General features: G+C 38.4%; 1 protein-coding gene across 4 annotated transcripts in view; it reads right to left on the bottom strand.

Annotated features, from left to right (window-relative positions):
* SMYD3 (SET and MYND domain containing 3) overlaps positions 1-21,887 on the bottom strand; it is a 409,224-nt gene that overhangs the window by 304,368 nt on the left and 82,969 nt on the right. Inside the window, exon 1 of one of the 4 annotated variants that reach the window (XM_065680132.1) lies at positions 12,742-12,761. The exons of the other annotated variants lie outside the window; for them this stretch is intronic. Coding sequence (XP_065536204.1) covers positions 12,742-12,750 — 9 coding nt within the window. The 5' untranslated portion in view covers positions 12,751-12,761. Of the gene's footprint in view, positions 1-12,741; positions 12,762-21,887 lie in introns of those variants that run through there. 4 annotated transcript variants of the gene reach the window in all.

Genomic DNA, 21,887 nt, shown 5'->3' with positions numbered 1-21,887 from the left:
TCAGTTGCAAAAGTGTAAGGTTATGTAGTGGTTGTTGGAGACACGGGCCTTTTGTGCTTTTAACGTGTGTAGTAGCATCCTCTGTTTTATTCTGTAGCACTTCTTTTACCCAGCAACATAAATTTGGGCATGCTATCACTATCCTCAGTACTTTCATGAAGACGTTTCCTTTTCACGGCTTGCACTGAAACAGAATCCTGAGAGAATTTTGCCCTCCAGAGTCCTTTGCAAAAAACCACCTACCTTAATATAGCTGATTTCAAAACAAAGAGAGGAAAAAAAGAAGTTCCCACATACCATCTCCCATACTGTGGGGCATTTTATGTACTGGGGGCTTATCCACACTTTAAAGCAATATTTCCACTAACAGACGTAGTGGCTTCCTGCTCTTTGCTACTATATGCTGTTAGCCTCAAAGTATGCAATTACCAAGTGACTGCATCAGAAAAACTGCTGATTATAGCAAATTACTCCCATATCACTGAGAGTTTTGCTGACTTTGTAATGTATTATCCCCTTTAACCATTACCCACAACTTTTGGGCACAACAGTATCTGCCTGGTACGTTTTGTAAAGCAAAAAGCTCTGCAACAGTACACTTGCGGCATCATGGGTTATTTATCGACTGATGAGAAACTGAAGATAATAGCAGGGACTGAAACAGGAATTCAAGCAGCTTTGGTGCTCCTTCCCACTTCCCATCTGCAGAAAATATAGCAGACCTCCTCTAACGCTCTAGGATACAACACTGGCAGACTGTGGCCCATTTTGGGTCTATGAATAGAAGCACAAGAGACATTTGTCCAAAAGTCATGTTGCTGGAATTTTTGAAATCAAAACCATGGTAGTTCAAGACATTCACAATGCTCTCTAAGTAAAGAGCTGAAATGTAAATAATTTTTATGGAATAAACCTTACCCATATTCAAAGGGAGACTAGTAGTCAAAAAAAAAAAAAAGGGTTTGCCCTTTGCAGAAGATAAAATGGAGAGCCACAAATACTTCTGAGCAAGCAACCCTGTTGTTAAGCAAAGATGAAGACACAGCATGTGAAGACAGACCTTGAAAGGCTGGCTCCTGATACGATTAATACAGTGCAAAACCATAACAGAGGAAGGAACTGATGAAATACTGGGGAAAAGGGAAAGTCAATGTAATTTTTTGTTCAAGGGTTCCACTAGCAAGAAACACTGATTTAAGACCTGTGTCTGAGACTTTTAGATCCATCCCAGGAGAATGAGGTTGGCAAGAAAAATATTCTTTTGCTGCCTGTCCAGGTGCCAATGCAGACACGCAAACACGTAGAATGACATGAAGGAGGCAAAGAGCTTTGCATTGTGGCAGTTCAAAAGGGACGAGTGAGAGAGGCAGCAGCTCCTAGAGGCTTTTTGAACTTAAATTTATCAAAACACCTACTCTCTAAATTCAGGAAGGAAAATGGGACTCAACACCTGCAATGTACTGCAAACATTAGCAATCATTCAACCAGCATGTTTTCATAAGCTTGCCAAAGCTAACTTTATAATGGAAAGTCAGTCAAGAGGTGAAAAATCGACAATATAGCTTTTAAAAGCACTATCGTCTGTCTCAAAATGGTCAAAATTTGTTAGCTCCATTTTATATCAAAAGTTCACACAAAATCATTTTAAGGAATATTATATTCTATGGGAAAATGTTTCCCTTCAAAGTATGTAAAAGGTAGCAGTGAATAAAGCTGTATTCTGACTCATGACTCTTTCCAGAGAAACATGGCCAAGTACCTAAAGCCCTGCTTTATCTTTCAGAAACGTATGCACAGACAGAGGCATGTAATGTTCATATCTGAAGTCCCAAAGTTTGGGGAATCTCACACTAGCCTTAGATACCAGACAAAGTCAAAATCATCATGGCAAATCACTGAGAAATTCTTACAAGTAAAAACAGAAGTTCTGTTCTCACCCTGAATTTCTCCATAATCTAATTAGATATATTTTAGTGAAGCATAAAGTGATATCCACCTCAGTTACATAATCTGCAGAGTGTGATAGAGTGGAAATAGAAGTACAGAGAAAAGCAGGAGGATGATACAGCTTCCAAGTAAAAGGAGATTTTCAAAAAGAAGAAAAAAAACCAAGGCAAAGCTATTATATTTGCTGCTACTGCAAACACAGCAGTTAAACTATCCAATACACGATGTTATTCCAGTCTTTCAACATATGATGTTATTTCAGTCTTGACAAGGCAACAAGTTTGAATTAAAAAAAAATAAATAAAATACAAATTTGAACATTGTCAACATTATGTTTCCTTCTCCGCTTTCATTAAAACACAGCCCATTGTAACCCTGAACAGTTACATCACATCAAAGATATTAAAAGTAATATTGGACCTAATTTGGACTACAGCAACTAGGAATCAGAACAAAAAAGTAGGGAAAAAGATAAAAGCTGACTCCTACTTATTCTGTAAACATAATAATTTAACGTTCTTATTGTTAAGATCAGCTACCACTATCAACCAGTACAGAACAAGTTAAGTTTAGTAACTCTGCTGAGCTCAAATGTCTCGCATGATTCTTATGTTCACTCAAGGTTTTTAAAATTAATGGTGGAAAGAACCATCTACATATGACTTGTGAAACAATGATCAAATGTAAATCAAGTATTTTCTACAGCTGTCACTACTGAACTAAACAAGAATGTTAAACCGTTCTAAAAGATACATGCTGTCATTTACTTTTCCCTGGAATGCAAGAGTCTAAAAATGGAGGCACTTCGGTAGCTATTCCATACATGCAGCATGCATTGAAGTGGCAAGGACTGCAAACAGAAACTGAGCTAGATAGCTGCAGAAAACTAAACTGCATGAAAAACATAAGCTAACAGGGACTGGCCTTATCACATACCTGTTTCATTTTTGTTTGGGGTTTTTTACCCATTTTATCCTCTTCCTGCCATCTGAATTTTGTACATTAGACCTTACTTTCATGAACGCTGACCTTAATGAATTACTATGGCCTCTCATGACCTCAAACACTAGAAATTCAAAAGCATACCAGCAGATTTCTTTATGGGAGAAGGAAAGCGGTAGGGATAAGAAACTTCAGTTGGCGGGTAGCCTCTATACATACATCAGCACTTCTACCTCTGAAGAACTTGATGTAAAAGACTTTTGTGTCTCTTACATCAGGTACAAAATTTTCCGTTTAAATGTGATTCATCACAGAAATTAGTCTTTTGCTATCCTATATCTTAAGGTCTTTTCCAACTCTAACTATTTTATGATACTATTGTTCCTATGCTTTTTGTAATGAAAATGCATGCGGTTTTTTGCTAAGTGTCATATACACCATTCACATATTCTTTAAGGAAAAAATACTGGAAATATTGTGCGGAAATCAGAAAAACTCCAGAAATGGTTATTTGTTCATTGATTTTAAGAAAAGGACTCAAACCCCAAATCCCGTAGGAATAGCAGAGATAGTTGTAGAGGTTGTCTACCAAGTTACATACACAGTTTATCTGTAGCCCAATTATGAAGCTTCACATTCATTCTTGCTCTTCAAGTGTACAGTCCTGCAGTTTCAGTTTCCATTGGTACTAAACTGACCCCTGCTGGCATGACTTGTAGCTGTTAAAAACATCTGGATTTTTAAAAAAGGTTAATAAGGATGGAAACATTTTTTTTTAATGGCACCCAAAAGTGTGCTAATCCACCTCCTTGCACAAATCTTTGTAACCCAAGAAACTCACAAAATTAGTTTCTGAAATGACCCAGAAAGGAGCAATCAGAGTACAGAGAGGAAAAATGAAGGCAGACATAGAAGATAATCCGGCTTTTCAGCAAGCTGTGTATCTGTGTATAACAGATAACACTTTCTCCCCAACCTTAAAACCACACAAACTCTTCATAAAACAAGGTCATAAAAAAAATTAATTCATATAGTCACAAATTTTTGAAATTGTATTATGGGAGGCTCAAGATACTTGATTTTTGAGGGGTTTAGTATAATGTTAACAGCAATGGTGGAAACTGGCATTTTTCTCTTGGAGATTGATTCCTCCATTAGACTAGTTTTCCTCAGAGAATGTTTGCATAAGGATACTGTAGAGTAATAAAACTCTCCCACTTGGACCACGTCACAAAATTTTGTCAGAAATATTAACTCAAAGGGAAAACTGATTTTGTGCACCTGGCCCAAGCTTCAGCATCTCATGCAAATAAAACTAATCATCAGGGAAAAGGTCATGCAAAAGTTGAGAAAACACCGACATATTTTCCTATGGATCCTAAAGGTACTTCTTAATAGGTCTGATTGCATTTCTCCCACATTTCTTTTTCTGCCAAGTTTTCTTTGTTGCTACTCCCCATCTGTAAAATGGCAGCCTCTGGGAAACACAGAGAAGGCAATCCAAGCTATGACAAGGTCTCTTCTCATGCACACGTGTACACATGTAAATAGGTTGGTACGTGCATCTTTTTTTAAAATAAATGGCACCTATTTCTTTCTATAAGTCCATAACGAAGATGGTCAAAGTGATCCAACTTACAGTGCACTCCACACATATTTTGACACTAAAAACTTGGAAAAAGAAACTAAATCCACAAAGAGCAGAACTCACAAAGCCTTGTCTCCTTGGCTTTCATTCACAACATCTCTCCGCTTCAATTTTCTTCCCTCTATTAGTATATTGTGGTGGCCATTTCCCCATAGTGAAAACCCTAAGGGGTCTCCTTCGTTCTCAATTAAATGTGCACCTTCACAAAACTTAAAGGAATAGAATTTGAAACCTCTGTCCCTCTACTAAATGTGTTAAATGTGATGGTGATGAGTTGGCAGTTCTAAAAGTTATTGGGGAAAGAAGAAATGATTGTCAGAGCAGGATCAACTAGGTCACATATTTCCTTAGGAAACCAAGCAAAAAATGGGTGTGAATTAAAAATAAAGACAGCAAAAGAAGGGAAAAGGAAGTAAGTTATGGAAGAGAAGAGCTAGAAAGTAATGTGGGTTGTTTTTTTTTTTTTCCTTAGGACAGAACAATTAGAGATAGTGACATGGCAGCACAAAGCAACTGAAAACAGTGAAATAACAGCACTGGGGAAATAGAGGCAAAAGCCATCTGTCCTGGGTTCAGCAGCAGCAGCCATTTTTCTCCCTCTTAGTAGCCGGTGCAGTGCTGTGGTTTTGACTTTCGGTCTGGGAACAGTGCTGATAACACCGATGCTTTTAGTTACTTCTCAGATGTTTAGACTGACCAAGGACTTTGTGAGCCTCATGCTCTGCCAGGGAGGAGGGGAAGCTGCAAGGAAGCAGAGACAGGACACCTGACCCAAACTAGCCAAAGAGGTATTCCATACCACAGCATGTCATGCCCAGGATGTAACGGAGAGTTACCCGGAAGGGCTGGTTCACTGCGGGATTGGACTAGGTATCGGTCGGTGCTCGGTCAGGCTGGGTATTACTGGTCGGCAGGTGGTGAGTGGTTGTACTCTCTTCCCTTGTTATTTCCTTTATTATTACTATTACTGGTGATAGCAGTAGTGATTTGTGTTATACCTTAGTTACTGGGCTGTTCTTATCTCAACCCGTGGGAGTTGCATTCTTTTGATTCTCCTCCCCACCCCCTGGGAGCAGGGGGAGGGCAAGAAGGGGGGATGGAAGGGGGGTGTGTGTGGAGAGAGAGACTGCATGGCTGACTTGCCGACAGGGTTTAAACCATGACACCGTCCCACAACCCACTTTTTCAGAGTACCTGCTTTTTCTGCATCCTGTCAAAAAGAACTCATTTAGTCATTTTACTCATACAATACTTTAGTCCTATCAAACAATTAGGATTGCAGCATGCAAAGCTATACATGCTTGGAAAGAAAATATTGAGATCAGCAAGATGGGCGATGAAGATTAATTTAATAGACAAGCAGCAACTTTGTGAAGTAGGCATTTACTTTGTTCTGATTTATCCCACCAGTCTGCAGGTACATTATTAGACATATGTGCACACATCCCCCCAGTAACCTACAGGCAAGCTGTTGTATACATTCTTAAGTGTAACATGTACACGTTTGCAAAGCGTAATTATAGAAAACATCAAGAACATATCTGAAACATTTGGATAGCTGGGATTGATGAAGTGTCATTTGTGGACATGAACATATTTTAGACAATGCAAAGCAAGTACTAAGTCCTGATAGCCAACAATTGCCCAGACATTTATAATACTTCCAGATACTGGATACCAGACATTACCCTGTAATGAGGATTAAAAAGACTCTTCAGCCAGACCTTGTATTTATTCCTGCTGTTATTATCTTTAAGTTATTTTAGATATGTTTGTCTAAAATATTACCTGCTTTAACTTAGCATTTAAGAATATTAAGGGTGACAACAGAGAATTAACAGATACACAAGGAATAGTTATGATGGTATCATTGGGATGATCTACAGATCTTACCTTAAATGAGGATTTATTTTTTGTTTTTATTGACAGCCAGCGTGGCTTCACTAAGGGGAAGTCCTGCCTGACCAATTTGGTGGCCTTCTGTGATGGGGCTACAGAACTGATGGACAAGGGTAAAGCAGTTGATGTCATCTACCTGGACTTGTGCAAAGCGTTCGACACTGTCCCACACAACATCCTTGTCTCTAAATTGGAGAGATATCAATTTGATGGATGGACCACTCGGTGGATAAAGAACTGGCTGGATGGCCACACACAAAGAGTTGTGGTCACTGGCTTGATGTCCGGCTGGAGACCAGTAACGAGTGGTGTCCCTCAGGGATCGGTGTTGGAATCGGTGTTGTTTAACATCTTCATCGCTGGCATGGACAGTGGGATTGAGTGCGCCCTCAGCAAGTTTGCCGATGACACCAAGCTGTGTGGTCCGGCTGATACGCTGGAGGGAAGGGATGCCATCCAGAGGGACCTTGACACGCTTGTGAGGTGGGCTGATGCCAACCTTATGAAGTTCAACCACGACAAGTGCAAGGTCCTACACCTGGGTCGGAGCAATCCCAGGCACGGCTACAGGTTGGGCAAAGGAGAGATTCAGAGCAGCCCTGCGGAGAAGGACTTGGGGGTGCTGGTCGATGAGAAAATGAACATGAGCCGGCTGCAGTGTGCGCTCGCAGCCCAGAAAGGCAACCATATCCTGGGCTGCATCAAAAGGAGCGTGACCAGCAGGTCGAAGGAGGTGATCCTGCTCCTCTACTCTGCTCTTGTGAGACCTCACCTGGAGTATTGTGTGCAGTTCTGGTGTCCTCAACATAAAAAGGACATGGAACTGCTGGAACAAGTCCAGAGGAGGGCCACGAGCATGATCAGGGGACTGGAGCACCTCCCGTATGAAGACAGGCTGAGGAAGTTGGGGTTGTTCAGCCTGGAGAAGAGAAGGCTGCGTGGAGACCTCATAGCAGCCTTCCAGTACCTGAAGGGGGACTATAGGGATGCTGGGGAGGGACTCTTCGTCAGGGACTGTAGTGACAGGACAAGGGGTAACGGGTTAAAACTTAAACAGGGGAAGTTTAGACTGGATATAAGGAGGAAGTTCTTTCCTGTTAGGGTGGTGAGGCACTAGAATGGGTTGCCCAGGGAGGTTGTGAGTGCTCCATCCCTGGCGGTGTTCAAGGCCAGGTTAAATGAAGCCTTGGGTGGGATGGTTTAGTGTGAGGTGTCCCTTCCCATGGCAGGGGGGTTGGAACTAGATGATCTTGAGGTCCTTTCCAACCCTAACTATTCTATGATTCTATGATTTTTTAAGATGGATACAAACACTTTCAGGGCTCTGTATTAGTGCATAACACAGGAAAAATCATCTGTGCTTTTTAGTTGAAGGAGAAACACCTTAAAAAGGGAGAAAAATATTACTTCAGATATGGAATTAAGGTGCTCCCTATGCCCACAGCACATTTTCCCCCCACATTTGGCACAGGTTATGTACATCTATTCCCTCCCTTCCTACAGTACTGAAATCAAAACAAAGCTTCAACTATAACTATTTGAAGAAAAAAACACAACTGTTTTCTGGTTAAACATCTATTCCCATCCACCGTTTTGCAAGCGGCCTCAGCGTATAAGCTTAAACACAGCTATTTAATTATTTATTGGCTTTTCCAATTGATAACAAATTTTTGCTGGTTCTTGAAGACTGAAAGTCACTGCTGCAGATCAAAAAAGCTTTCAAGTAAACAAAAGAACAGTTTATTAATTTACTGTATCCTACTTCTTTATGAAAGCATGATTTCAAGCTCTCATTTGCTCAAATGATACAGTATTCAGTTTTACACCCACAGTTCAATAACCAAGATACTAACACAGTTTTAGTCACTGAGATTATCAGGTAATCAGTGATGAAATATACATCCTTCTTTATAAAGAGACATATTTCCTACTCCATATTTTGAAATTGGTACAACTAGACATATGCATATCCAATCGCATCTACAATTAGAACAAACATACACTACAGCACATCAGAATGTCCTGCAGGATTCTGTTTTTCCTGGGCAAATGCTTAAATAATTCTACACGCAAAATCTGTTATTTGTTTTCTAAGGTGCAGAAGTACTGAAAAGATCAGAGACGTTCAGCTTAAGATTCCATTTTCATGAAGTTTGACACTGCCTGCGAACTGCCCCTTTACTAGCCTGGGCTTTCTAAGAGTTCTTCCAGGGATTATATAAAGTAGCAAATGCCTTTCATGAGTACTCCAGGCTTTTTGCAATACCGCAATCCAAACTGATGGAGAATAGTAAAAAAAAAAAAAAAAAAACAAAACCACCACCTATGAACCTCCTTAAATTGTATAATACAAACTTGCTCCTGTCAGTTACCAGTTGTAAATTTATTCCAGCCCTGTGTAAACCTCATTTCTACAAGGTAAATATTTCATATTTCTAAGCATTCAAGTGGAACTGTATGTAGTGTGCTACAAGAAAATGAGTTTAGAACACTCTAAAGTAAACTTCAAGGAAAAAGTAAAGTTCAAGGAAAAAAACAAAGCAGAGGGAACGCATAGTGCAAAATAAAGCATTAAAAAGAAGGGGGGGAGGGGGGAAGGAGAGGGGAGGAATTAATTCTCTATTAAAATCTCGAACGAGCAATGCATTAAAGACGGAGTGACCCAACACATGAGAGGGGTCAGCAAGAATTCTAGCTTGCATTATTGATTTTTCAATATACTCAGCAAATACATTTCTGCCACAGTTTCTTCATGTGAACAATATGAGTAAAATACTAAAGGAGTCAATGATAGCAACAAATTAAACAGGAACATTCTAAAGATAAAAATAACACTTCAAATAATTCCACACTAAGAACAAAGATTATTATCATTTGTCCCTGTTTTGTCATATTACATCTTCTACTGATAACACAGTAATTAAAAAAAGTTAAAGACTAAATACATACATAAGAACATAGGCTGGGTGCTGACCTGAATTACCAAAACAGAAGAGTTGTGCTTATGACTTTTGATGCTATTTCAGCTAGTTAGTTGTAAAAGCAAGTTCCCTTGTCTATTCACTCAGTTGCATTAGAGCTCAAGCACCGTACTGGAATAGATAAGCCTTATTCCTCAAAAGGCTAAATAAACCTTGTTCTGAAAGCAAATGCAAGCTTAGATTGCCCATACTCCAAAATTCGGAAGCCAGGACTGTCTTGGCACTAGGTCCCAGGTAAATAACCATACACGGGGAACAGCTCAGGTTCACTTCCATGATAACGTTGCTGGTCACAGAGCCTCCTATTTAGCTATCTGAGAGCTTTACAGGAGTACATTCAAAGCTGCCTGCAAAATACTGTACCAAAATGCCCAAAGTAATTTCTCTTCAAAAAGGCTCGCTTTGTTCATTATGCATCCAATGCTTCTTATCATCCTTGTGCCCTAAGCAAGTAAAGCAGTTTTCATTATACATTTGGAAGAGCATTATTTGCAAACTGCATACCTTAACCACAGTTTCTTAATAACCTATGTTTCTTTGTCTCTACTTTTGAATACATGTAAAATACAGTTATCATAAAGAATTGGTAACTGACATTAAACCTTTTGTTCTGTAAATTATATTTCCATGCTCAGAGCAGTGGTGTATAATGGCAGAACTTGCAGTGAAAGCCTGACTTGTGACTTGCATTTAGTCTGAAGTACTCGATGACATGTTTGGAGGCCATTAGGAGTGCAAGAGGCCCACTGCATCTGGTTCTCTTTAAGATCTAGGTCTTGCTCCTTATTTATATGTGGACTTCAGCTCAATTTCAGATAAGGTAATTTAGTAAATTAAGACAAATAAATAACGGTTCCTCAAAAAAATGCAGCAATCTTCTTTACAGATAAGAAAGGTAGATGAATGCTGAGAAACTCGGAATACCACCACATTAAAAATATGTAAACTTTTTGCTGACAGAGTTGATAAGATAGCTTAGTCAACACAAATGCCCATATGTCTAGACCACTGAGTACAAAGACAATTTGCACATACAGCATGAGTAATCTATCTTATTCCAAACTGAGCAGATACAAAAACATTTTTGACCAGAAATAATTTGTCTTACCCACATAAATACGTCACACTTGTTAGAAGTCAAACACAGTTACTCAACCAAATAAGGCAGCAAGATTTGGGTTTCTTATGGAAATCTACAGATTCTGTTTTACAGTAAAAGTCTTCTTTAGCTTCCTCAGAATTATAGTTCCCAGCACCGATCCAGCATAATTGCCACATCTTTCAATACCAAAGACTAAGCCTCCAACAAACCACATCCAGTCGGGGATCAGGTTTTATTGGGGTTCATTTTCTTCCCTCTCCAATAGAAAAGGCTGATATGGGACTTTACAATCGCTACCTGTGGAGGTTTGTTTAGCTTCCACAAGTACATCAGTTTGTTATTCACAAGACTATCAGCAGAAAGAATGCAGAAGAGACATTAGTACATGCAAATTTGAAGACAACCTTTCAAAATAGTCAGCTGGCACGTAAATAGCTAATGTAGATTTTTAAACTGAATGTAATACATAAATAACTGCTTTCTTTGCAGTTAAAACATCATTTCAACAAGATATCTAAACAATTATTTTAAGAATTCTGTATGTCTGCTTTTCTTTTCATTAAGAGCAAAAGAATGGATTTGGTAATGGATAAAGGACAAATGCCTCAGCACTACAGATTTGAGGACGTTGAAGCTATGAGCTGTTCTCAGAGGCTCATAATTATTCCGTATCAGCCATGTTTTGACTGAAAAGACCGATTCAGGCCTTTCTTTAAATTTTTTTCTTGGCAGTATCTCAAACCACTTCTACACCTTAAAGTAATGACCAAATGTGTTAGCGAGGGTTTCTAATTCACCAGAAACCAAATCTGTAAAACTTGGAAAAAATACCAAAATAAAACATTTCAGTACCAACTTGTTAGAGCTGACCCATCTTCTGGTTTTGCTCCAAATATGCATTAGCCTCTCAACTCCTATGTGCAACTGAAGATGTATTTGCTACTTTCAGAGTAACTGGCTTTTAATGTGACCTTCCTTAATTTGCTTACTTTGTAGTTTTTGAGAACATACGACTATATTGATCAAATTAATGCGAAAGATCCATTGTATTTCAGTAAATTCATACTGATCATGATGACTGTTAACATCCAACCAACACTGAAAATGCACAAGAGATCATGTGTTTCAGTTTACATTCATACTACACCTCACTACTCAAGGACCCAAACCACAATGTCTAGGTACTTAGGCTCTTGACTAAGGAACTGACTAATAGAAAACTCAATCTCCTGCTAAATTCCAAAACCTTGTAGACACAAAATTCTCCCCTTTTTCAAAAATGGCGATATATACAAGACATCCTCAGCATAATTAATGTTTTCAAAGTTTATTAAAGATGTGATGCAGAAACTGTAGAAAAGCAAACTGATCTCTATTACATTGTCAAAACTATTGTTTTTATCTTCTTGTAATTATACTCTTCAGTTTAACAACTGTAATTATTAAGTTGTTAAGTTCTTTATACTTATTTGAAAGTTTTTAATGCTTTCAGTTAACATGTTTCAGTGTTAACAAAAACATGTTGGTATATTTTTGCTAAAAGAAATTAGACAAAATATCACCAAATAACTCAATAAAGCAGCTGACATAGACCTGAGACATTGCCATTCTGAGAACACTGACAGGATGTAAATGTACAGCAGTAGACCCTGGGGTCATGGTACCCACTCTACCTGCAAAATTAAAAGATTTCGACCTTGACACCACGGCAGGATGAAGCCACCTGCCCCAGACGGCTGGATTCCCTGGGCAGCAAAGATAAATTGTGAAGCAATTGAGAGGCACGCCAAAGAGGCAGAGGAGGAAAGGACACGAGGGATCTGAATTCATAAAGGCAGAACAAAGACGAGGCTCAAAGGAAGCACAGAGATTTAAAAAACAGCCCTCATCACAAATTTTACAGGCAAAGTTCATTTTTGCACTCAAAGATGTTTTTTAGCTTTAAGATTTTCCCAGCTTCCAAATGGATTTTTTTTAAAGATTTTTAATGGCATTTCTAAATACATCAAGGCATTTGAGTTTTTATAACTCGAACCACACTGACCAAATGCACACTATGTAGCATGTAAATTGAGTAAGTGATTTGGAAAAGGATGGTCTAACACAAACCTACTGAGCAACCCCACCAATTCCATGTGAAACCAGCAAGGAGAATCTCTCCTAGTTCACCACCTCTATTGTTAAAGCTACATTATATTTCTTCTCAGCTCTTACCACCTTACCAGTTTCATTACTGCATCTTGCATCTTTTCTTCTTTTATGCCGTTTTTTGTCTGACCTGTAGTCTGAGTAGCTCTTCTTGCTACCCATTTCTTGCACTCTGTGATCTGCTTTTTCTTTTCTTTCCTTAGCCTACTTGATACTTCCCATTTCCTCTACAACAGACACCTATATTTCAACTGGTTTCTTTTTTTCCTGGGAAGAAACTTATTCAAATCCCACATTCTTTGGCTGGCACTCTGCTACTGGCCTCCACTTCAGTGTGATCTCCTCTTCCCTTGCTGCCTGACCTTCAAAAGAAGTTTCCTGCAGCTTAACACAAGATGTACTACAAATATTGTAGCTCATACAGTCTGCTCAAAGACCAGCCCAGGCTGCAGCACCCTGGCAAATGTGACACTTGTGATCTTTGTTAGTACTAAAATTGCTTTGCTGCTCAAAATTCCAGTTTCCACTTATAAAGTAGCCTTTCCTTTTTTTTCTTCCAAACCCTCTCCTGACACAGAAGCATGGACACAAGTCTTGTGGCATGCTGATTAAACAGACTCATTTTCAACCCCCAAGATACAGGGTGGGAAGGGAAAAAAAGAGATGTGGGAAGAGAGACTGAGGAAGGTCAGCTAAAGCCCACTGTGGGCTGATTCCTAAAAAAAAAAAAAACCCCAAATAAATAAATAAATAAATAAATAAAGTAAAATACTTAAAGAGTAAAAGGGAAGTTACCAACCTATTGTTGCAGTTCTTCCACAAATTTAAATCAGTTCATGTAAAAATATAGCTTATGTTACAATACTTCATACTTAAGAGTTTGGGAAAATATACAGGGAAGCATCTAGTTCTGTGCCACTATGGACTCCTTTGAATGAGAAGTTATGCTGATATAACTAATCTGCATTTGTTTTGCATGATGATAGCCCCGAAATCAACAGCTAGCAAGAGAGTCCATGCTACTTCCCCTAAAAGGCAAGCTCCTGATTGCTTTCTTTTTCCTATATTTGAGGGAGCTCCTCCTCTTCCTGCTTAATTAGTGAAGAAAGAGGTGATCAAGTGGAATGTTACAAGTGGGCATGCAAGAGGAAATGTTAACTGAATCTACAGTGGCAAAAGAAACAGAAGCAACACTGGCAACACCAAACCTGAGGCTTACAAATGTTTCTCAACAAATAGGTCATGAATAAAGATATACATTGAATTATGCTCCATTCCTCAAAAGCTGGGAGCCTAACAACGTTCCCTTCTGTAGATTCACATGCAGCCTGCACACAGGTGCGTGAATACACATACACAGCCCCTTTAGGTACACACCTCCTCATAATTGTAAGGAAATCATTAGGCTTCTTGTTCCACTGTGTTGTATCCATCTTTGTCTTCACAATATGTTTTATATACAAGATTATGTAAATAGATGCAGATGTACCAACATTATCAGTTTTTGTAAGCTCTTATGATGGTCTACTTTATTCACTGTGCTCACTATCGCTTCATTTCTTGTAAATGATTATATGCTGTAAATAAACTATTGCAGACTCATCAATTGCTAAGTTAATATACGTAACATGGAAAGATCAGTGATTTTCAATACAAAATTATTCTTGGACAGAGAATAAAAGATACAAATGAGAAAACTCAGAACAACCAGACAGAGAATCCTGAAATGGAGTGATGCTGGAGAGAAATATGTTTTTTTGTTGACCTGAGAAGTTTAGAATAATTTCTTTGAGTTAAAAGAGCACACAGTACAATGTAGGGGAAGAGGCTACCCAGTTCCACCAGTTCATGGCCTATGAGGAATTTCACCTTTCTGTTAGTCAGTACAGACACTCATTGTCAATGCCAGCAACTCAGGCTTAATCTTTGTTACTTGACAAAAGCTGATGTTACTGTGGAGTCACACTACCAAGTTAAAGATACAGTACTAGAAAGACTCAGGAATCCAGCCTTTCATATAGTCCTGGTAACTTATTCCAAACAGTCTTGATAAATATCAGCTAGTTTCAAGACAACTGATGCTTTTCTAAATGACTGGGGTGCAACATTTGAGTTTGGAAAAAAAAAAAACAAAGCAAACAAACAAACAAAACAAAACAAAACCAAACCACAGGGAAAAAAGGCAAGAAAAAAAAAACCAACAAATTATGTAAATGCCATCCCTAAAAAGTTACAGACTACAAGCCCAATGAGCACTAGCCCAGTTTTGCTAATCATTATTTCAGTATTCCTGCATCTATCTACTCCAGAAGTAAAATTCATTACATATCAGGATGTCTATATATTGAAATAAGCCATCAGAATCTAAGAATGCTCAGACCAGTTACTGGTCCAGTAACTTTAAGATATATAAATTGATGTCATTCTAGCAAGGCAGAGGTGATGAACAGCAGCTTTATAGAAGGATGACCCCTGGCTATCAGACCAATGCCAAACCAGTAGCATGACAGTAGATAAGGTGTTTCAGTCATGTGAAATAACAAACCCTTTCTCTCTTCTCAGCTGGAGAAGTGCAGATGAAGCTCATTACAGTTGATAAAATTAAGATTCATCAATCAAAACAATTCTCACTATCATAGACAACTTCCTTTTAAAATAGAGTTTATTACACTGTGCAGCTGGTTCTCCGCAAATGCAAGGTAGTATCATAATGCAGCCATTTAGTTACATTCTTAATGTATCATTTTGTTTTAAAATGCATGCTTAATGCAGTAGCTTTTATGAACACTGGAAAATACCACCATTTACAAATATTGTATTTTCCACTATGGAAAATCCTTGAAGCAGAACTTATCAGAACAAGTCAGTGTGGAAGAAAAGTTGTTTGTATCATTATCTTTCCACTGTAAGAGGCAAAGGTTTGCATTGCCTACTTCTTATTTGATGGCAAATTGACATTTAATATTTTGCTAATTCTTTCTCCATCAGATAAGTTTCTTGACAAAAAAGCGATACTTTCTCATCTTTAAATGTCAAAATTTCATTTAGGTTTTTGGCTTGCAAACTGTGCAGGCCCATAAAATCCAACTGTAGAGGGTTACAGAATCTCTCTAGGATTAATTATGCTTTTAATTAAATTAAAAAGATTCCTCCTTACATGACCTCCATATCAGTCCCATATGCATGCTATCTCTTCTCAGCCTTGTCTCAGAGAACAACAGACTCCCCATTACAGAACTAGACTGTTTTCCCTTTTGTGGCATCTGCCAAGAAGCTATTTGGAATTTAATTGCTGCCCTTATTTATGAATTATAACTGCAGGAACAGTTGTTTGTGTGACAAATATTCTATGAATTTGAATTTTTATTGCAATGGTTATTATAGGAAAAGAAAAGAAACACAGTAGGTTTTTGTTTTGTACTCATCTTTAAAGACAAGTACAATCTGCCCTACAATTAATTTTTACATGTCCAAAACCAGCTATTGCACCTGAATACTAAACACTGTACACACCTGATTTAAAATATACACAAGCATCTGCTTATGAATATTATGTATGTATAGACACATGCACACAGACAAACTTTTTTAGAGAAGCTAAATATTCCTGGGAGGTATCAGCAAGCCTAGATTTAAACTGGGAGATGAGAAAGAAGGGAAGAGGGAAGGACAGCACTTATCTGACGGATACAAAAAGAAGAAAGAAACTGCAGTGGCATGCAGCATTGCATACACAGCAGGTTAAAAAAATTCAAAAGAAAAATAAAACCCAAGAAAAACCCAAAAGCCAAAAGCCAAAACAAGCCACCAAACAAATCAAGCCACATATATTGTTCATTAATCATCATCTACAGTAGAGGCAGGATAAAATAAACAAATCCCCAGAACTGAATTAGACACGGTCTGATTAAAACGCAAAGCACACAGTGGAAGATAAAAGCTGTAAACAACATAATGGGGCCCCTACGTGAAAGCATGTTTGCAATACCATTCTAGATAACAACCGTTTCACTTTTTCTTTCTGAGCAGCCACAGAAGCAGCATTAGTTTCTTATGAACCTGCCACAAAACATGAGGGACTGGAAATCAAACAACTGAATGCTGATGAAACAGAAGACAGATTCCTGACAAGTAGCAATCTTTCAGACCATAGCCGTGTTTCTTAGAAGAGAACAAATGGGAACAGGTCAACTCTCACACACACACACGGGCACATATCAGCTTTTCTTAACACAGCTTGATCCATGTTTAGTTTTGGCTTGGCACCCTTAATTTCATCATAGCCAACTGAACAGGAAGGCAGGAACTGGCATCTATCTCTTAATAGAAACTACAGGGCACACTGTATTAATTCTCTGCAGAGGTCAGAGAGGCACTGGCACATGAGAAATTGTCCACTGGAACGTGTACTAATAGTATCAAGGACAAGGAGTGCTCCTCTGTGCTGGCCATTGCACCCCTTTGCATCGAAGTGCCTCCAATCCACAGGAAATATGCAGGTCCAGCACCACCAGCAGCACAAGCGCAAGCTTCCACACGGGGTGAATGAGAGCTGGACAAGGCAGCTTCTTCCATAGGTAGTAGTAGACAGACATGTGATATGACTCATTTTCAAGATTGGGTGCATATTGGTTAAAAATAAGTTTGGTAAAAGACACGAAATTTAATCCCTCACCAGTTTTTAACCTATCCAGGCAATTTCTGTTTGTACCAGGTGTGTCAGAGTAGCAGTAAGGTCAAGCAAGTTATTATTAATTGTAAAATTAATAATAACTCATTGTAGAATGATTCATTGTAGAATGACTGCTCTTCACATACTTCTCAGCAGATAATTCTGCAGATGAACATATATTAAGGGGGAGACGGGAAGACGCAGGGGGAAAGGCAGAAAATCCCAACACATGAAACCCAGACAAGCCCCACCATTCAGGTAGCTGCAAGTACTGTCTTGGGTTCTGACAAGCTTGTGTGCACCTCAAAAACAACTAACAAATGATATAAATGGAACAGTTACAACAAAATTATGCTTTACACACAAAGAATAACTCAATAATAAATGGGCAAAACATAAACTTAGTTTCTTGTATCTAAGTGTCGTGGTTTAAACCGATCCACACAGCTTGTTCACTCACTCCCACCAGTAACTAAGGTATAACACAAACCACTACTGCTACCAACAATGATAATATTGATAAAAGAAAATAACAAGAGAAGAGAATACAATACCACCATCGAATGAGTTCGACCCCTCCAAAGAAAGACTGTATCCTTCCGGGTAACTCCCAGTTACCTCCCTGGGCATGACATACTGTGGTATGGAATACCTCTTTGGCTAGCTTGGGTCAGGTGTCCTGTCTCTGCTTCCTCCTGGCCTCCCCTTGTCCACAGCAGAGCATGAGACTCACAAAGTCCTTGGCCAGAATAAACATTACTTAGCAACAATTAAAAACAATCGGTGTTATCAGCTCTCTGCCCAGGCTGGAAGTCAAAACACAGCACTGCACCAGCTACTAAGAAGGAGAAAAATGGCTACTGGTGAACCCAGGACACTAAGATTTCTTTTTAAAATTAATTTTATGATGGGATGTAAAGTATCTCTTCCTGGAAAGAAGATTTTTGGCAATATATTGAATATTTCTCATTTCAAATTCTTACTCAGGACTTTCAACAACCTTCCTCAAGAAAGCTGTTAAAGCCTAACAGCGTCCTCTACAATGGCTATTCCTGTCCTACCAAGCAACTCGTGTTTTAATATAATGTGCTGAACAGTTGTCTAATGGAATGGCATTTGCTCCTTATGCCATTAATTACCTCTACATTTTGAATGAAATAGGGCAAAATCCCATTTGCATTCTTTCTACTACGTCTAACACTCCAGCATTCAGGTGTCACCTGCATTATTGAATATCAACTAGACTGAGCACCAGAAGGCCAAACATCTCCTTCCTCCTCCAAACTGATTTGGTCTATTCTGCAAGAAAGAGCATCTGATCAGATGTCTTCCAGGAGGATGATACTAACTATTCTACACTTTCACTGGAAAAGCATACCAGTTGGAAATGAGACTGTGATGCAGACTAGAAACACTGCAACTGTACAATTCATTCTTGAGCTCAAGGTCCAAGGACTCTCCTACTTACCCTCCTGGCACTGGGAGGTGCTCAGGCTAGATACTGCCTGGGTACCATGCATATCACACAGATAGGCAGAAAGGAAGGTAAGACTTCAGGAAATTGGATTTCACCCGACTATGCATTGCTACAGGATTACTGCCTCAAATGAATCTTTTAATGAACCAGTACTTAGTGCAAACTCTGGTGTAACAGACTTTCTTATTAGTTCCATTTTAAAAGCTAAGAGGAAGTCAAAATGCCCTTGAATAAAAAATCCTGTTTCATTTCAAAGGTCATTTCAGCACTGAAGCACCATCTGTACATGCTGTAATTAAACTTTTTTTTATAATTGCACATTTTAAGATTAATGTCATTATGAGGAAAATAAATACATGAAAACCTGTTGAAAATACAGTTTTTAAATGCTGAGAAAAAAATTAAAGAGCTGCTTTATTGAAAAATATAAATTATTTTTAAACTGGATTGAAAACTTTTCGTTCCAGTTTCTGAAAATTCAAAAATTTTACCATTTCTAAACTTGAGGGGCAAAGTTCAGCTTCGTGTTACACCTCAATTAATCTGAAATTGCAGCAGCACACTGTGAAAGAGACAGACATGGATTACTGCAGAAGACCTTTAAATAAATACATATATGGAGGGATGGAAGGAAGCACACTACTTTTTGGCCCAAGAAAAAGACAAAAAACAAAACAAACCACAAATATGACTTTTTACAGCCATCTGGATATCTTATAGCAGTTACTGAACCTACAGAGCACAAGATATAGCTTGGCAACCAAAGAAAGACGCTTGCAGTATGGAGGGGAGGGTGAGAGGAACAGACCCTTCTATTATTCATAGAAGTGGATTTCCCATCCCAATGGCACTTCCTGCCTATTACCAAAAATATAACTTGTCTTTGGACAGACCTCTGATTTCTGAAAACGATGTCATAATTTAGAAAGCAATCTAAAAGCTAGGAAATTGGGAGTTTTGTTGTTTGTGCATTAACAGTAGTCGATCCTCTTCCTCCATGAGTAAGGAAGAAATTTTTTACACTGAGCATGGTAAAATACTGGAATAGGCTGCCCAGAGAAGCAATAGATGCACCATTCAAGGCCAGGTTGGATGTGGTTTTGGGCAACCTAATCTAGTTGGGCATGTCCCTGCTCATTGCAGGGGGGTTGGACTAGATGACCTTTCAAGGTCCCTTCCAACCCAAGCCATTCCATGAAGCTTCCAGAGGCTCTCTGCTAGATTGTGATCACCATGTAAATGTCATTTGATTCTGATACAACAATAAAAATACTTTCTTGGAAGTCATTCTAATCTTATCAGAATGCAGTGGTCAGCTACTATAAAGCTAGGATAATTTCTTAAAGCAAAGGTCTAAAACTACCATCAAAAAGGAGACTTAACCCAAATCTGAGGTTTTTTCCATTGGTACCAAAAGAATAGTCCTTTTTATTTTTACTATAGCCTGAGATATTGTAAACTTCACACTGTAGCTGCAAGAGGAGCAAATAAACACATCACTTTTTAAGGTAAAGGAGGCATAAAGAGAGCAGCACCAGAAAAAGTAAACATAAAAGCGTTCTTTTTCTTTCTTTCTTTTTAACATCTGCCAAAGACTGAATTGCTCCAATAGCCTGCAATATAAACTTCAACAGTTTCTCATAATTTACCTGTGGATACTTTTTCTTAGCCTCTTCATTTAGAGATTTTCTCTCAAATCTATCTGATAAGGAAATGGCAATTCAAAAACACTACAGAAAAGAGATGAAAGAAATGGCTGAAATGTAATGCATACACTTTTTCTCACATACTTGTACAGCTACAGTTTCCTGTTCACCCAAGTTTTATTTCTAGGGTAAGTATTACTATTTTTAAAATTACCTCTGTCTGCTAAGACAGAAGAGGCTGGGTCTCACTTTTAACATGCTCATGAAATTTCACCCAGAAGCAGCATTCAACCATAGCAGAGCCAAATTACTGAAGTTCTCATTACATTCAAGCTGGTACAGAGTCATGGTTGATATATGAGTCCGTCATTCTCAGCATTGATTTGCAGAGCTAGCTGAATGTCTCTGAGCAGTACAGTCCCTTTAAAGCATTTTTCCCTTCTCTCAGCCATACATCATAACTCAAATTGTCAAGTCTTATTTAAATGTCTTTGTTACATTAAAAATATTCATCAGGTTGTCATTATGCTTTAGCTATGCATCTTCTTTCCCTTTAAAAAAAGTAATCAAATCATAGCAACTAAAAGATGAGTAGAAAAACCAGCTGATGCAGCAATATAAAGCTCTCATGACAATCATAATGAAGAATGTTAAAGAAAAATATTACTGATATATTTTGCTGAACTATATTGGTTAAGCAAAGGCTTTCTTGTGCCCCATTGTAGACACTACCCATGCAAGCAGTGTGGGGATCAAGGCTGATGAATCTTTCACTAAACTCTTCATGCTCTCTAGCTCTCTTCTCTAAATAGACTTACACAGAGTAATTGCATCATCTGCAGGTAAAACAGACAACAAGAATAAGCCTCCTATTTCCTTTAAGATCCAGCATCTTAAAACCCACTGCTTTATTGCATATATTCATAACCACAGCATATTAAACCTAAAATCAATTTTAGCAAAAGCACAGCATATAAGTTCACAGAAGTAATTAATGACTTGGTAAAAGCTCCTCACTGACAGAAACTGCATCAGTTTAATTCTACATAAAACAAGTTGTTAGGAAGCATACTCTTCATGGGAGGTAAGGGAACTACCCACTCAGCATGGTTACCAAACTTGTATGCACCTGCACTACATCTTCAGTAGGTAATCAACAAGTGCGTCTTGTCAAAGGCCAGATGTGTTCAGCTGACAAACTGCTCTACTCAAAAAGGAAGGCAAAGCTAATGTGCTCAATTTCTTTTGCCTATATAATACTGAAATAAAACATCAGAATAAATTATCAGTACAAATTTTTGCCAACACTGATTACCATAGCTGGCATGGGAAGGTGCTCTAGCAATAAAGGCCTTAGGCAAACACACAAAGTATAAGGCCCCCACATGTATCATTGTTTATAATCTTTTCTACACAGAACTTTGC

Source organism: Lathamus discolor, chromosome 5, assembly GCF_037157495.1.
Source record: "Lathamus discolor isolate bLatDis1 chromosome 5, bLatDis1.hap1, whole genome shotgun sequence".
Taxonomy (NCBI): domain Eukaryota; kingdom Metazoa; phylum Chordata; class Aves; order Psittaciformes; family Psittacidae; genus Lathamus; species Lathamus discolor.
The sequence above is the reverse complement of the archived record's forward strand: the minus strand, read 5'-3'. Positions and strand labels throughout refer to the sequence as shown.